At 41.9% G+C, this 18,641-nt stretch overlaps 1 protein-coding gene across 1 annotated transcript in view; it reads left to right on the top strand.

Annotated features, from left to right (window-relative positions):
• Positions 1-18,641, top strand: part of LOC117513126 (1-phosphatidylinositol 4,5-bisphosphate phosphodiesterase eta-2-like) — a 667,318-nt gene that overhangs the window by 127,439 nt on the left and 521,238 nt on the right. Inside the window, exon 6 of the mRNA XM_034173461.1 lies at positions 1,303-1,396. Within this exon, the coding sequence (XP_034029352.1) occupies positions 1,303-1,396 (94 nt within the window). The remainder of the gene's footprint in view (positions 1-1,302; positions 1,397-18,641) is intronic.

Here is an 18,641-nt window from a genome sequence, read left to right as displayed (position 1 = left end):
ACGGCACACGCTCACCCTCCGATGAATGTGTTTGTGTACAAAACCAGCTCTCCGTCTCTGGGGTCCGACCTTCGTGTCTCCACTGGTCTCCACTAACCCTAACCCTTTTACTGTAGTTTAAATTGTTACTGTTCACAAACTGTACAAACTGTTAGCAGTGTGCAGACTGGAGCATGGCAGCTGTATTTATTTATTTGTTCACCTTCATAATAATGTTATTTATTACTCGTCGCACTTCTTGTGTGAAAGTCATGTTGAAATGTTCTGTGAATTAAACATATGCTGCAAAACAAGTTTTGTGTTAAAAGTGTGTGATACTAAAATTCACCTTTTTGATACCTTTTATTAAAGACAAATTTTGGCCTCAAATATCAGTATTAGCCTTCAAACCTTGTTGATAATCGGTATTGGTATTGTTGCTTAACCCGTGGTTTGTAGCAAAAGCAGTATATTTATTTCTGCCCGAATGGCAGCTCCATATCTGACCACAATTTTCCATGTAGAAATTGTGGGGCGCTGTGGGGTTTCTGTGGTGTTCAGCACACTTCACTGTTCTTCGAACCCCCCTTTTTGGAATGAACACTGCCATCTAGTTTGCGCAAAAAAACACCAAATCCTTCATGAAGCCTCATTTTGCCAAAACATCATAGAAAAATGTTTATGCGAGGTCTGTCTGTCAGGACATTTTGTGATGTGTAACTTAAATGTTGTAACATAGATTTTAAAACAGATTTGTTCCTGTAGTTTTTCAAGATTAAGTGAAATTTTTATTTTCATTACAAAGGTGGACAATACAGTTGTTTTCAGCAGTTCCAAAGCACCTTGCCTGCATTTTCTGTCAAGGTGCAGAAACAGATGTATAGATTTTTAAAAAGTATTTCTGCAGTCTGCACATTAATAAAATACTGCAAGGAGATTACAGAGAAGTCTTTTTATGTTGACATTTGTTTTGATTTCACATGATAATTTTGTGTAAAATATAATGTAATGTACTTTGATGCAACATTAAATTGTACTTTTTGCCCGCTGCCCTCCACCCAGATTAATTTTTGGTCCTTCACAGGAAATAATTTGGGAGCCCCTGCTCTATGGTGTTTACAAAATCATAATATTAATAATCTTTTTTGATTTTGATCATTTGATTAGACATGATGGAGAGAATCTGATGGACTGGGGAGTTCGACTTCAGGATCAGCTGTCGAGCAGGGCTCAGATTACACAGACAAGATGGAAAAAAGTAGCATTTATCCACATTTGGTTATTTCAATAAAATTATGTATATTTTTTTAATTTGCTCTGCAGATGACCAAGGTGACTAATGACCACTGCTTGGAGATTTTCAACAAATTTGAGCCGTGCCCCGAGAACCAAAAGCAACAGGTTTTGGGTATTGATGGTAAGTGCACTTGTATGGTGTGTCCTATCAGACTAATCTTTCAAAGTGGTTTCCCATTTCTATGGTCTTGAAAAGTACTCTCTTTAGGCCTATTGCTATTCAGTGAGTTCCTTTCTGCTTATAAGTCCCGAGTGTGATTCCCTCTAATGCCAGAGGTCTTGTAGCATTTTGTGCATTCTGACAGACTAACTGTCAGAATGCTCGTAGCACGGGCCGAGGTGGAGGATTAGCAGCAATCTTCCATTCCAGCTTATTAATTAATCAAAAACCCAGACAGAGCTTTAATTCATTTGAAAGCTTGACTCTTAGTCTTGTCCATCCAAATTGGAAGTCCCAAAAACCAGTTTTATTTGTTATTATCTATTGTCCACCTGGTCGTTACTGTGAGTTTCTCTGTGAATTTTCAGACCTTTTGTCTGACTTAGTACTTAGCTCAGATAAGATAATTATAGTGGGCGATTTTAACATCCACACAGATGCTGAGAATGACAGCCTCAACACTGCATTTAATCTATTATTAGACTCTATTGGCTTTGCTCAAAAAGTAAATGAGTCCACCCACCACTTTAATCATATCTTAGATCTTGTTCTGACTTATGGTATGGAAATAGAAGACTTAACAGTATTCCCTGAAAACTCCCTTCTGTCTGATCATTTCTTAATAACATTTACATTTACTCTGATGGACTACCCAGCAGTGGGGAATAAGTTTCATTACACTAGAAGTCTTTCAGAAAGCGCTGTAACTAGGTTTAAGGATATGATTCCTTCTTTATGTTCTCTAATGCCATATACCAACACAGTGCAGAGTAGCTACCTAAACTCTGTAAGTGAGATAGAGTATCTCGTCAATAGTTTTACATCCTCATTGAAGACAACTTTGGATGCTGTAGCTCCTCTGAAAAAGAGAGCTTTAAATCAGAAGTGCCTGACTCCGTGGTATAACTCACAAACTCGTAGCTTAAAGCAGATAACCCGTAAGTTGGAGAGGAAATGGCGTCTCACTAATTTAGAAGATCTTCACTTAGCCTGGAAAAAGAGTCTGTTGCTCTATAAAAAAGCCCTCCGTAAAGCTAGGACATTTTTCTACTCATCACTAATTGAAGAAAATAAGAACAACCCCAGGTTTCTTTTCAGCACTGTAGCCAGGCTGACAGAGTCAGAGCTCTATTGAGCTGAGTATTCCATTAACTTTAACTAGTAATGACTTCATGACTTTCTTTGCTAACAAAATTTTAACTATTAGAGAAAAAGTTACTCATAACCATCCCAAAGACGTATCGTTATCTTTGGCTGCTTTCAGTGATGCTGGTATTTGGTTAGACTCTTTCTCTCCGATTGTTCTGAGTTATTTTCATTAGTTACTTCATCCAAACCATCAACATGTTTATTAGACCCCATTCCTACCAGGCTGCTCAAGGAAGCCCTACCATTATTTAATGCTTTGATCTTAAATATGATCAATCTATCTTTGTTAGGTGGCTATGTACCACAGGCTTTTAAGGTGGCAGTAATTAAACCATTACTTAAAAAGCCATCACTTGACCCAGCTATCTTAGCTAATTATAGGCCAATCTCCAACCTTCCTTTTCTCTCAAAAATTCTTGAAAGGGTAGTTGTAAAACAGCTAACTGATCATCTGCAGAGGAATGGTCTATTTGAAGAGTTTCAGTCAGGTTTTAGAATTCATCATAGTACAGAAACAGCATTAGTGAAGGTTACAAATGATCTTCTTATGGCCTCGGATAGTGGACTCATCTCTGTGCTTGTTCTGTTAGACCTCAGTGCTGCTTTTGATACTGTTGACCATAAAACTTTATTACAGAGATTAGAGCATGCCATAGGTATTAAAGGCACTGCGCTGCGGTGGTTTGAATCATATTTGTATAATAGATTACAATTTGTTCATGTAAATGGGGAATCTTCTTCACAGACTAAAGTTAATTATGGAGTTCCACAAGGTGCTGTGCTAGGACCAATTTTATTCACTTTATACATGCTTCCCTTAGGCAGTATTATTAGACGGTATTGCTTAAATTTTCATTGTTACGCAGATGATACTCAGCTTTATCTATCCATGAAGCCAGAGGACACACACCAATTAGCTAAACTGCAGGATTGTCTTACAGACATAAAGACATGGATGACCTCTAATTTCCTGCTTTTAAACTCAGATAAAACTGAAGTTATTGTACTTGGCCCCACAAATCTTAGAAACATGGTGTCTAACCAGATCCTTACTCTGGATGGCATTACCCTGACCTCTAGTAATACTGTGAGAAATCTTGGAGTCATTTTTGATCAGGATATGTCATTCAAAGCGCATATTAAACAAATATGTAGGACTGCTTTTTTGCATTTACGCAATATCTCTAAAATCAGAAAGGTCTTGTCTCAGAGTTATGCTGAAAAACTAATTCATGCATTTATTTCCTCTAGGCTGGACTATTGTAATTCATTATTATCAGGTTGTCCTAAAAGTTCCCTAAAAAGCCTTCAGTTAATTCAAAATGCTGCAGCTAGAGTGCTGACGGGGACTAGAAGGAGAGAGCATATCTCACCCATATTGGCCTCTCTTCATTGGCTTCCTGTTAATTCTAGAATAGAATTTAAAATTCTTCTTCTTACTTATAAGGTTTTGAATAATCAGGTCCCATCTTATCTTAGGGACCTCGTAGTACCATATCACCGCAATAGAGCGCTTCGCTCTCAGACTGCAGGCTTACTTGTAGTTCCTAGGGTTTGTAAGAGTAGAATGGGAGGCAGAGCCTTCAGCTTTCAGGCTCCTCTCCTGTGGAACCAGCTCCCAATTCAGATCAGGGAGACAGACACCCTCTCTACTTTTAAGATTAGGCTTAAAACTTTCCTTTTTGCTAAAGCTTATAGTTAGGGCTGGATCAGGTGACCCTGAACCATCCCTTAGTTATGCTGCTATAGATGTAGACTGCTGGGGGGTTCCCATGATGCACTGTTTCTTTCTCTTTTTGCTCTGTATGCACCACTCTGCATTTAATCATTAGTGATCGATCTCTGCTCCCCTCCACAGCATGTCTTTTTCCTGGTTCTCTCCCTCAGCCCCAACCAGTCCCAGCAGAAGACTGCCCCTCCCTGAGCCTGGTTCTGCTGGATGTTTCTTCCTGTTAAAAGGGAGTTTTTCCTTCCCACTGTAGCCAAGTGCTTGCTCACAGGGGGTCGTTTTGACCGTTGGGGTTTTACATAATTATTGTATGGCCTTGCCTTACAATATAAAGTGCCTTGGGGCAACTGTTTGTTGTGATTTGGCGCTATATAAAAAAAATTGATTGATTGATTGCAGAAGGACATTGGTTTGGCAGTTAGCCTGTGTTATTTTCTTTCTTTTTTTCTGTATTTGTCAAATGTAATGTTGTTAACATTTCCGTAAACGTTGTTGCTGCTTGAGCCAGTGTTGACCTTTTTATGAATCACAATGAAAGCGATTTGGAATTTAATTCTTAATGGAGGGAAGTCCTGATGTGTCCTCAAGTGCAAAAATGATTGATGAAAAACTGTTCTACAAATTATGAATGAATGAGTTATTCGGACCAACAAAGAGAAAAGAAAAGATAACATAATATGTACTCCACATAAAAATACAAGCTGCGATAAGCCTACAGCATTCAAACAACATACGGCACAATACTGTGACAACCTACATCTCTTGACCATACATCCAGTTTAATCCAGTCAAAAGGAGTGGGGGGGAGTAAAAACTTAAATATTCCCACTCCCTTTTCAACCACTTTAATCACTGCAACGTAAAGGACACAATCCTAATGTTACCGAACAATTTACATTTACAATGTAGCAACACAGAGCAGAAACTCATCTTTCTTCACCAGACACATATCTAGAGAACATCATCAGTTCCATCTTTTGAAATATGTTGTGATCTATTGTGTCAAAAGCCTTTCTTGGGTCAATGATTAAACCTACTACTATTTTCCTTTGATCCATATGTTTATTGATCTCTCTTTTCGCTCTAAAACCATATTGACTTTCATCAAGCAAGTTGTGGTGTGCTATAAATTGTTCCAGTCTGTTGTTATAACGTTTTTTATAGTATCTTTGAAAACTGTCACAATGGAGACACAGACCTGTAATTCGTAAAAAAGATGTTTGCTACCAGTGTGTGAAATTTCAGCTTTGTTGTTATAAGTAAAGTATGTTGGGTAGTTATTTGATTTGGGTCATTTGATATAATACTATTCAGTATTTTCCATGTTTCCTTTGTTGTTTTTATTATTGTTTAGTATTTTTTCAAAGTATGATTTTTTTTTTTTACAGTTTTGCATAATAGCTGTTAATTTATTTTTATAGTCCTTATATTAAATCTCTGCCTCTCTTGATTTACTTTTAATGAATTCTCTATATAGCATATTTTTCTTCTTACAAGCCTTTTGAAGACCTTTTGTTATCCATTGGTTAGCTTTAGATTTATTATTTTTACTATACTGTATAATTGGACAATTTTTGTTGTGTATATATTGATAATTATGTTTACAAATTCAGAATATGCTAAATTAGCATTTTGCTTTTCATATATAGAATTCCAATCCTGTAAAAGTAAATCATTTTTAAAGGCAGTGATAGCTTCTTCTGATTGCATTCGCTTACAGTATCGAATTTTCTCAGTACATTTTCTATTTAAATTAAGATCAGTTACTATAAAAATTGGTAAATGGTCACTAATACAATTGATTAATAGGCCACTTAATGTTTTTGTATCAGTATCATTAGTAAGTATATTATCAATGAGAGTAGCTGAATGTGAAGTGATTCTTGAAGGCCTAGTAATTTTTGGATATAGGTTTAAACTGTACATGGTATTAATAAAATCCTCTGCTACTTTATGTTGATACGGATTTAAAAAAAAAATCAATATTTATATCTCCACAAACAATTACTTGTTTATTGCATTTCTGAGAAAAAAAAACTCCTCTATCCAACTTTGAAACTCTTCAGTTTTAGAGCCAGGAGCTCTTTATGCTCATTAATTTTGTAATTAAGATTCTTGTCAACATACAATGCCACTCCTCTCCATCTATTTTGTCTATTCAAGCAATTGATTTCATAACCCTCCAACTCATAGCTTGTTTCAGCAACCTCTGTAAACCCATTTTCAGTTATAGGAATTACAATAAAAGGCTGACACAATTGTTTTAAATAATCTTTAATATTAACAAAGTTTTTATATTGACTCCTACTGTTAAAATGGATAAATGAGAGTTTTCCATCACTTTTAATGCAGTTGTTGTATTGTTCCTCTGTGTAATACTGACATTTACTATTTATGAGGGAATAGAGATTGTCTGGATCTATCTCATATTCCAGATCCTGTATATGATGCTCAGTGGACTGAGATGGTTATAATTCCAAACTCTCATAACCCTGTTACTGTGCAGAAGCACCGATGAATGGTCTGTGTGTTTATCAGTCATTGTGAACGTTTACCTTCACCGGCCACGTTCTATTCAGTTCTTCCATGCTTCTGATCAGCAACACTTTGGCTTTTTCTGGGGTCCAGTTTAACTTGATGAATGCTTTACAGTTTGTACTCCATGTGTTTTGAATTTTTTGTTGTTCCCTCAAGTATCTTGCCTTCATTGCTATATCTGCGTTATGCTTGGTGAGATGCTCATTTCAGTAGACATTGGATCCTTTAAGTTTATATCGCTGTTTGAGCAGAGTTGTTTTGTCTTTTCTGTTAACAAACCTCATGATGACTGTGGGTTTGTCTGATGTATTCTTCCTTGGTAACAGGTGACATGCTTCAATGGTTATATCCAGATTGATCCCCTTCGAAAGCAGCATCTTGTTGCTCTGAGGAGCGTTTGTCTTGTTCATTGGGCTCCCTCCTGTTACCAGAGGCTGCTGCGCGAGCATACGATCTGGGTCTGATGTAGAGCCCAGATACAACGTCATTCATTCACGTGTACTGCTCCATCGGAGTCGCCCTCCTTGGTTTGTCTTTCTCCTCGATGAGGCCACGCAGGTCCTTAACCTCCTTTACTAATGCCAGAATCTCCTTATGTTGAGTTTTTACGGAACAAACGAATATCCAGTACCTTCTTAATGTCATCCAAATCCTCCATCAAGGGAGCTTTCTTTGGCCCCATTCTCACTGGTTTTATTTAACAGTTGCTTGCTGCACAACAGCTGTTACTATTTAGCTCTTAGCTTCCCACTGTCTTCTTAGGCTGAAACTAGGCTGGCTTATCTTAGTCTGTGATGTCCCAGCTTCCCCGCAGAGATGGCAGGCCGACTGCTGATGTTAATGGCAGCCTCTGATGAGCTGCGATGAGCCACAGGCCTGGGTGGGGCCTGCTACGAGCTGCTGGCTGATGGCGACCTCCATCGAGCCGCGGGCCTGGGTGGGGCGTCCAGAAGAATTGGTACTTCTGATTTTTTTTTTTTTTTTTTTTTTTTGTGGCTCTTGTAGTGATTTTTAGGGCCCGAGTAGGAACAAGTCCTACAAGGACCCTATTGTAATTGCGCTGTTTATTATTATTATTTATTTATTATTCTGCGCAAAATGAAATCCAAATTTCAGCCTTTTCCTGTGCTCAAAAACTCACCAAACTTTGCAAAGTCCTCCGGTTGGATCCAAATTTTGATATTTTGGGCGTCGCGCACATGATCGCAGCGAAATAGCGCCCCCTAGAAATTTTCAAAAAACCCTCCGCATAGGAGTTTTTTTGTCGTAGCCTCACGAAATTCTGTACATATACTTACCATGATGGGACGCACAAAAAAGTCTCTTACCATCAAGGTGAAATGTCGACAGGAAGTCGGCCATTTTGATTTTAAGTTTAGATTTTGAGGTAATTTTTGCCATTTTGGGCCATTTCCACTACTTACATTTGAACGAACTCGTCCTAGGGATTTCATCTAATCATCTTCAAATTTGGTCAACATCATCATGACCCAATGGTGATCAAAAGTTATCAAAAGAATGTAATTAGGTCAAAAGGCGTGGCTGCTAGAGTTCGTCAAACTTTGGCGAGCTTTTAGTAGCACGCCATTTCACTTCGAAGGGCTGTCACACCCACATACTTCAATGTAGATCCTTCGAACTTGCTGGACATGATGAGGGCACCGCCCTGAACGTCTGCATATATTAACTTCCCACCTCCGCCATAGCACCCCCGGTGGTAACAGGAAATGTCCTATTTTTACTTTAACAGATCCTGATGTCACATAGTTAACCCAATCAACTTCATTCCACTTCTAAAACATGCAGAACAAGTTGTTGAACATAGGCAATGATCGCCGTGAAGTTACGGGTAACGGCGTCCGTGTGGCGGCGTGCTGAATATTGACCCTTTGCCATGAAATTACGTTCTTTCTTTTGACGGCTTTAATTTTGTCATATCATCATGAAAATTGATACACAGGTCAGGCAGGACAACCTCCTACAATTCATGGGGCGTTGCCTATGGGCAGGGCAAAATGCCTCAATAGCGCCCCCTTGAAACTTTCAAAAACCCCTCCCCATAGGGGGTTTTTTTTGGAGTAGGGAGATGAAAATTGGTACACGTGTGTCATTTGCATAGATGTACAAAAAGTCTCTTGCACCATGGGTCTACTCCAAACAGGAAATCGGCCATTTTTAATTTTCTTCTCATTTTGGCATGATTTCCACACATTGTATTTGAACGAACTCCTCCTAGGGATTTTGTCCATTGCACTTTTTTGTCCAATGCACAATTTATTTCAGAGCATCCAGAGATGATACTGATCAAAAGTTATCGAAAGCTTTTCTTTATGTCGAAGGGTGTGGCCGCTATGGCGCCGCCATTTTGACCCTTTGGCATGGATCATTATATTTAAACAGGTACTGATGTCACATACTTAACACCATCAACTTCATTCCACTTCTAAAACATGCAGAACAAGTTGGTAAACGTAGGCGATGATCGCCATGAAGTTCTGAGTAACGGCGTCAGTGTGGCGGTGTGCCAAATGTCGACCATTTGCCATGAAATTACGTTCTTTCTTTTGACAGCTTTAATTTTGTCATATCATCATGAAAATTGAGACACAGGTCAAGCACGACAACCTCTTACAATTCATAGGTGCGTCGCCCATGGGAGTCGCTCATGGCGCACAACAAACACCTCCGTGTTGGAAGTCTCACAGGACATGTTGTGACATGTCCAGCTGTTACACAATTTCTCGTATACTCACTCGACTGAAAAGCCACCGAAAGCCGTCTGTATCTTCCGAATGGTTTCCAACACAGAGGTGTTTGTTGTGCGCCATGAGCGGCTCCATACAGACGCGCAAATTCCTCCGCACGTCTTTCATTACAAAATCTCCTGTAACAGTGGAATGTGCCGCAAAAGTGCTGATGTCCACATTTTCTGCAATTTCTCTGGTAGTCACACGACGTCCCGGATCAACACAGCGTTCACTTTGGAAATGATCTGGTCGTTTCAGCCTGTCGATGGCCGCTCGGAGTGCGGTGCGCCCTCCGCCGGTGTGGGCCGTCTTTAATCTGGTTGTAATGGTCCTTAATCTGTGACGCCGATACAATCTTCACCGAAAGCCATCGGAATTTTCCGAATGGTTTCCACCTGGCTGTCTCACACAGTTTCTGAAAAAATTTTCATGGAGCAAAGCGGCAGTCGCTCAGCCATTTCCCTGTCAATGAAAATCCAACGAGGGGGCTGGACCAGTGCTCACTCAAAGCCTGCCCACAGGCGAATGACGCAACCGACAGGCGTGAAAAAACTCACGCATGCACACGAAGGTTCAAGTTTGGCTGATGCAGTCACACGTGATTCAAATCCATATAGTTTTTGAAAAAAATAAAAAGGTCCGTTACTTTTCGGACAGACCTCGTAGTTTCTTTTCAACCATTTTATTGTTTAGAGAACAGTGCAAATTAGCATTTTAATATTTTATTAAACAAAAACCCTACACACCGGGATCCTCAAGACTAATACCCCTGTCACACATAGCCAGAATCACGCAGAATGGTGTCAATGATGAATTGGTACACATCCGAAAAGTGTTGGGTTTCACAGCCATGTGTGAGAGTCCACACAGTTGGTCAAAATCGGGCAGCAGCCCCGAGTGTGATGCACATGTGATGCACATTCTCTGGGCGCTGTCGAGATGGGACACCTATCCGACTGTGGTCCATGTGCAATCTGTGGACCATCTGACCGCAATTTACATATTGCTATGGCAACAAAACAGGATCTGAAATGGTTTGAGCACATACAAGGGAACCTTGAGATGGATCTGGCACAGCAAAGCCGGCCGATATGACATGCACATGCCACGTATAAGATAAGATAAACTTTATTGATCTCACGGAGGAGAAATTCACGTTACGTCAGCTCTTAAAAACACACAAGGTGGGTGCAAGTTGAGGAAAATGTTAATCAAACAGCGTGTGCAAGGATAAGCAATAATGTATAATAATGTCCATAATGCTGCATGAGTTTAGTGGCTCATGCACCATTATACACACACACACACACACAGCTGAGTGATAATTTCAGGCCACCGTGTGTGCGCGCGTGCACACATGCGTATGAGGAACACAGTGTTGCATCCCACTCCTGTGCTGTGTTTGCCATCCAGATGTTTGGACATTGGGCAGTCTTTAGTGCCTTTTATGGCCGTCTGACAGCAGTATGTGTCATCTACCTGTTGTCTACATGTGCTTTGGATGCCATCGTGCAGGTGTGGACGAGGCAATCTGGATGCGTTCTGACACTGCTGACCACGCCTCGTTTCCTCCCGACTGCATCGGCTTATGGCACTGTTTGCCATTTGGGGCTGGTTCCTGCACATTCTTGCTCTGTGTGACAGGGTTTAAGGTATTGCATGCGGGATCATTCCCAGAGTAAGCTTGTGTAAGTGATAAGTCTAATGTCCTCGTCACACGGCACTTAACAAAGGGCAACGAAGCTCTGACGAAAGAAGAAACCTGGACTTTCGTTGACTTTTGTTGGCATCATTTAACTTTCACGCAACTTCGTTCCTGCAGTTGGCGCTTCGTCAGGATTTTTAAACTGTTGAAAAATTTGAATGAAGGGCAACAAAAACCTCAATTTGTCCATGTTTCGCTGTCGTTCTTGAAGTTTTTTAATTGTTTGTGTAGTTTATGTAACATTATTGTTTAGTTTGACTTCGTTTGACCAGATGAATGTTTTCACACAGTGCAGAAGCCGGTTTCTGAGCGCTGGTTCTGCTGCTGTGTTCATGTACCGTCGGAAATTACAGGGCAAACTCAGCCTGCTTGCTTGGATTTTTATCTGTGTGGGGGGGCAGCTTCAATGGGCTGAGGCACCTTACATAGGACAGAATTAATCTTTTGTGTGGATATAATTAATTATTTTGCCACAAGCAACTGTTGAATTTGAAACAACAAAGTTGTGTAATTTCCGACGGTACATGAATGCAGCATCAGCGGCAGCAGGAGCTCCTGCGTGCGCTTATTATTTTTATTAAATATAACAATCTGAGTGTAGGAATGACAATCCAGTCCTTCTGTACATGTGACAACAGGTAGATAATTAAAATGATGATATAAAGAGCTGTTCTGGAAGGAAGAATTCACGTTGTGGATCAGTGATCAGCTGGTGGAAATAAACGCACACGAGTCAATGTGCGCGTTCACACGCACTGATTAATTTACTGCTCTGATACATTCAATCATCTTTACACTTGTATTTATTCTCCCTTTTGACAGTTTTCTGTTATAAATCAATATATATGGCTTAGTAATGTAATACAGTGATACAGCAGTGACCACAGCACACCAGAGTTTTTTCTTTTTTTTTTTTTTATTGTATCCAGACGGAACACGCAGCGTGTGGACAGACAGTGTGGATTCTGATGATTAAGGAGATGATCCCTCTTTTGTTCTGGACAAGGAACCAGAGCAGGTGGTCCACCAATGTTCACACAGATTTCCACAGCTTCTGTTTGCAGTTTCTCCAGGACTCAGGCGCTATGAGCTCCGTCCCAGCGCTGAGTCCTGGAACTCAGAGATGCAGACACACACTGCTCCAGCTGTGACTCCAGGCGCGTTTTGTTTAAAGCATTCAGATTGTCAGCTTTAGTTTTGTTAAGTTCCTCTTTCGTCCCTTTTGCGATCTTGATTCGCAGACTGTTCAGTGAAAAAGCTCTTTCGTCCACCTTTTCTCAACGAATTGTGACTTTTTTTTACTTTTTCCCTTCGTTCAGGAATCATTGTGTGCTGTGTGACTGGGCCATAAAACAATAAATGTTGTCAAATCATAACTCACCACATTAAAAAGTACAAACTGAAATTAAAGTGCTTAGTTGGTGGTCAACTTTAACACAACACATCAAAAAAGCAAAAGCAAGGAGTCTTATCACGTGATGGATTCTTTGTCTTTCGGCTGTTCCCGTTAGGGGTCGCGACAGCAGGTCAATCATGTCCGTCTCACCCTGTCCTCTGTATCGTCCTCTGTCTCACCAGCCACCTGCATGTCCTCCTTCAACACACCCATAAACCTCCTCTTTGTCCTCCCTCTTCTCCTCCTGCCTGGTGGCTCCATCCTCAGCATCCTTCTCCCTATATACCCTGGGTCCCTCCTCTGCACGTGTCCAAACCATCTCAGTCTCACCTCTCTGACTTTGTCTCCAAACCGTCCCACCTGAGCTGTCCCTCTGATATGTTCATTCCTAATCTTGTCCATTCTTGTCACTCCCAAAGAGAATCTCAACATCTTCAGCTCTGGCACCTCCAGTTCTGCCTCCTGTCTTTTTGTTAGGGCCACTGTCTCTAAACCATCCAACATAGCTGGTCTCACTACTGTCTTGTAAACTTTCTCCTTCACTCTTGCTGATATTCTTCGGTCACAAATCCCTCTTGCCACCTTTCTCCATCCACTCCACCCTGCCTGCACTCTCTTCTTCACCTCTCTACCACACTCCATTACTTTGAACAGTTGACCCCAAATATTTAAACTCATCTACTTTCACCACTTCTACTCCTTGTAACTGCACTATTCCACTGGGCTCCCTCCCATTCACACACATGTAGTCAGTCTTGCTTCTGCTGACTTTCATTCCCCTTCTCTCCAAAGCATATCGCCACCTCTCCAAACTAGACTCAACTTGCTCTCGACTCTCACTGCAGATCACATTGTCATCTGTGAACATCATAGTCCATGTGGACTCCTGTCTGATCTCATCTGTCAACCTGTCCATCACCACTGCAAACAAGAAAGGACTCAGAGCTGATCCTTGGTGTAATCCCACCTCCACCTTGAATGAGTCTGTCATTCCTACTGCGCATCTCACCACTGTCACACTATTCTTGTACATGTCCTGCACTACCCTAACATACTTATCTGCCACTCCAGACTTCCTCATACAATACCACAGCTCTTCTCTTGGCACCCTATCATAAGCTTTTTCTAAGTCCACAAACACACAGTGCAACTCCTCTCTGTACTTCTCCATCAGTATTTTCAGAGCAAACATTGTAACTTTAGTGTTCTTTCTTGGAATTGAACCATATTGCTGCTCATAGATGTTCACCTGTTTTCTAAGCCTAGCTTCCACTACTCTTTCCCATAACTTCATGCTGTGGCTGATCAACTTTATGCCTCTGTAGTTACTGCAGCTCTGCACATCACCCTTGGTCTTAAAATAGGAACCAGCACACTTTGTCTCCACTCCTCAGGCATCCTCTCACTTTCCAAGTTATTATTAAAGAATCTGGTTAGAAATTCCACTGCCATCTCTCCTAGACATTTCAATGCCTCCACTGGAATGTCATCTGGACCAACTGCCTTTCCACTCTTCATCCTCTTCATAGCTCCCCTCACTTCATCCTTACAAATCTCTTTTCTTCCTGACTTATTCTCTCCACATCATCCAGCCTTTTCTCTCTCTCTCATTTTCTTAATTCACCAGCTCCTCGAAATAATCCCTCCACCTTCTCAACACACACTCATCACTTGTCAGCACATTACCATATGCATCTTTTACCACCCTAACCTGCTGCACATCCTTTCCAGCTCTGTCTCTTTTTCTGGCCAGTCCTTTTCTCCTTCTTTACTATTCAACTTCTTGTACAGTTTGCTGGATGCCTTTTCCTTAGCTTTTGCCACTCCTCTTTTCACCTTATGCTGCATCTTCTGGTGTTGCCCACAGGGAGAGGCAGAGAGCTGGGGACGCATTGCTTATTGCTCCCCAGCTCAGTCGCCATGTGTTAGAGTTCACTCCGGTGAACGAGAGGGTCGCGTCCCTACGCCTTCGGGTCGGGGACAGGTCTCTCACTGTTGTCTCGGCCTATGGGCCGAGCAGCAGTGCAGAGTACCCGACCCGAGCAGCAGTGCAGAGTACCCAACCTTCTTGGAGTCCTTGGGAGGGGTACTAGATAGCGCTCCGATTGGGGACTCCATTGTTCTCCTGGGGGATTTCAACGCCCACGTAGGTGGCAACAGTGAGACCTGGAGGGGGGTGATCGGGAAGCACGGCCTCCCCAATCTGAACCCGAGTGGTGTTCAGTTTTTGGACGTCTGTGCTAGTCAGTTTGTCCATCACAAACACCATGTTCGAGCACAAGGGTGTCCATAAGTAAGTAAGTAAGTAAGTAAATTTTATTTATATAGCACCTTTCACAGACAAGAGCCACAAGGTGCTTCACAACATAAAAGCAGAGTACACCACACAAAACATCAGACAATGGCCGAGACATAAAAACATAACATAGGATCACAGAGCAGCCTAAAAGCTAAGCAAACGCTTGAGTAAAAAAGAAAGTCTTAAGTTGGCTTTTAAAAGTATCGACAGAGTCCAGTGAGCGCAGAGAGAGCGGGAAACCATTCCAAAGCGTCGGAGCAACAGTCTGGAAGGATTGCTCTCCTCTGGTTGCAAAATGGGTGCGAGGAACCATCAACAGATTTTGGTCCACAGACCTCAAAGCCCTGGCAGGGGCATAAGGCTGGATGAGGTCACAGATATCGGGAGGCGCCTGGCCATGTAGAGCTCTAAAAGTTAAAACCAAAATTTTAAAATTGATTCTGAAGGACACTGGCAGCCAATGAAGTTCTTTTAAAATTGGGGAAATATGAGTCCTTCTGTTAGCTTGTGTCAGAATTCTTGCTGCAGAGTTCTGTACCAACTGCAGTCGATGCAACTCCTTCTTGTTTAGACATGAAAACAAACTGTTACAATAGTCTAAACGTGTTGACACAAAAGCATGAATAATAAGCTCTAAATCATTTCGAGACACCATTTTCCTGAGCTTAGAGATGTTTCTTAATTGAAAGAAGCAATTCCTCGTCAGCTGTTTACAATGCTGTACCAACGACATGTCTTTGTCAAAAATGACACCCAGGTTTCGAAGACATGATTTAGCAGACTGGCCCAGGTCTCCCAAGTACTGCTGAATACCTGGAATATGGGCATCAGGGGCAATAACCAATGTCTCTGTTTTGTCTGCGTTAAGCTGAAGAAAGTTATTCGTTAGCCATTGTTTATTTTCCGCCAAACAATGGAGGAGGGAATCAAGCCTCTTAATCTCAGATGGCTTAAAGGAGCAGTAAAGCTGGATGTCATCCGCAAATAACTGGTAAGAGACATCAGTAAATCTTTGAATGATCCTACCTGAAGGGATCAAGTACAATAAAAACAAAATGGGGCCCAATACAGAACCCTGAGGGACTCCACATAACAGGTCCGCAGACTCTGACCTTATCTGGTTAGCAAAAACGCTAAAGCTGCGCCCAGACAGATATGAAAAAACCACCGAAGAACTGACCCCGACAGTCCGACATGATCCCTCAGTCTATTCAGCAGGACCTGGTGGTCAACAGTATCAAAGGCAGAGGACAAATCCAAAAGAACCAACACGGTGGATTTCCCAGCATCAGCAGACATCATAATGTCGCTGGACACTTTCAAAAGAGCCGTTTCCGTAGAGTGTTGTCTACGAAAACCGGACTGAAACCTGTCATGAATGTTATTCTGATCCAGGAAGAGTGTCAGTTGGTCTGAAACCACCCTCTCGAGGATCTTAGACAGGAATGGGAGCTTAGAAATAGGTCTAAAACTACTTAGCTCCATTTGATTTAAACCTGTTTTTTTCAGTAGAGGCAACACTATGGCATGCTTAAAAGCACTGGGAAACACACCGGTGGACAAAGAAAGATTTACCATTCTAGTAACGCACGGACCAATTACCTCAAATACTTTAATGAAGAGCCTGTAGGGAAGGATGTCCAGTGAGCAAGAGGAAGGTTTCATCTTGCTCACCGATGCCGAAATATCAGCAAGTGTCACAGCCCTAAATGAAGACCAAATGCTGGGAGCAGGCTCAATAACAGTAGAAGTACCACACAGGGAGGGTGGAATTTTATCCTTAATCAACTTGATTTTGTCAGTGAAAAAACTCAAAAAAGCATTGCTGTCAGCTTCAGAAAACACAGGAGTAACTGAAGCAGCAGGACATACAAGAGAGTTGATTGTATCAAACAACACTCTGGGATTCTTCTTATTCACAGACACCAGCTGATGTATGTAGACAGAACGGGCACTCTCAGCCAGTTTGTTATATGATAGAACCAGCTCCCTGAGATGAAGCCTGTGAACCTCAAGTTTAGAGGATTTCCACAGGCGTTCAGTCCTTCAACACAGTCTCTTAAGACTTAAGAGCTCTTCATTAATCCAAGGGCACTCATTTTTCTGTAAAGACACATTGTATTTAACAGGAGCCAACTGATCAAGAATAGTATCACAGTGTTGGTTAAAACACTGGATAAAATTGTCCATATCAAGAAAATCAGTGAACAAACAAGGATTAAACATAGAAGAAAATCTTTCTGCAGTTTCAGCAGTGATGATACGCCTCCGAGACTTAACTTCTAAGGGCTTCTGATCAGAGCTGGAATGCAGGTCAAACGAAACAAGACTATGGTCGCTCAAGTGGACATCTTTTATAGACATATTTAAAATGTCTAGGCCAAGTGTAAAAACTAAATCTAAAATGTGACCCTTTTGGTGAGTGGGCTCAAACATGTTGCACAAAATTAAAAGCTTCAGTCAACGATAAAAGCTCCATAGCAGAGCAAGATAACTTGTCATCAACATGAAGGTTAAAATCTCCAAGAATTAAAACAGATTCCAATGTTATAATAGAGGATAAAAAGTCACTAAAATCCTTAAGAAAGGCAGTAGCAGGGCCTGGGGGCGGTAAACCAACACACAGAAAAATGGATTTGAGAAACCCACCTTGACCAACTGTGATTCAAAGGAGGGAAAATCCTGTGACTGTACCCCTTTACACACACAATCCTCTTTATAAACGATGGCAAGGCCCCCACCACGGCGACGGGGCGGGGCTTCCCAAGAACACAGAACCCAGCAGGGCAGAGCTCATTTAAATGAAGAAATTCCTCTTCTCTCTGCCAAGTCTCCGAAAGGCACATTAAGTCCAACATTTCCGTTGATATAAGATCATTCAGGGAAAATGATTTATTGGCGATTGAATGCACGTTCAATAAACCAAGGCGCAAGGTGGACGACGTCACGTGTAGGCGCTGTCTGAGACTCGCGATGGGATAGGACGAAGACAGTGGTCACGTGGACTCCAGCTGATCCGTGCAGGCGGAGGCGTAAACACGGAAGTGCACAGTAGCGATGGAACTACGCCACCAGGATACCAGCGCTGAGAAAAGTCTAGAACACCCGTACCTAACCGAACAGGTGTCGATGCAGATGTGCCATCGCACACATCAAAGAGAGGAATGTGGTAGAGGAAGCGAGCCCATCCTCGGCCACCGGTGCTGGCGCCCAAACGCGCCGCTGCACGCCCTCTCTTCACCTGGACACCAGCCCTCTTCTCCTCTTATCCAAAAAGCCTTTTTTCCCTCAGTCTCCTGCGGCTCTTACACGGCGCCCTCAACAGCAGCGGATAATCAGGTGAGTCGGAGCCGATAGTTAGGGGCGGAGGAAACGCCTGGTTGAACCTGTCTCGTGAAGCAAATAGGCTCTCCATTGTCTCCTTGATATGAAACAAAGAGTCCCGATCGTAAGTCCGTAAAGCCAAGACACCTCCATCTGCTAGTCGGGCTGCTAAAATAACAAATGTCGTAAAAGTGGCCATTAGTAACCAACACAACAGGACCTGAGCGACGGCCACGCCAGTCACAGGCACCATCTTGAGAGAGAAAACAATAAGTGCACGTGGCACCAGGACACCCTGAGCCGGAGGTCGATGATCGAC

This window comes from Thalassophryne amazonica, chromosome 6 (assembly GCF_902500255.1).
Source record: "Thalassophryne amazonica chromosome 6, fThaAma1.1, whole genome shotgun sequence".
Lineage (NCBI taxonomy): Eukaryota > Metazoa > Chordata > Actinopteri > Batrachoidiformes > Batrachoididae > Thalassophryne > Thalassophryne amazonica.
This window is presented reverse-complemented; position numbering and strand designations above follow the sequence as displayed.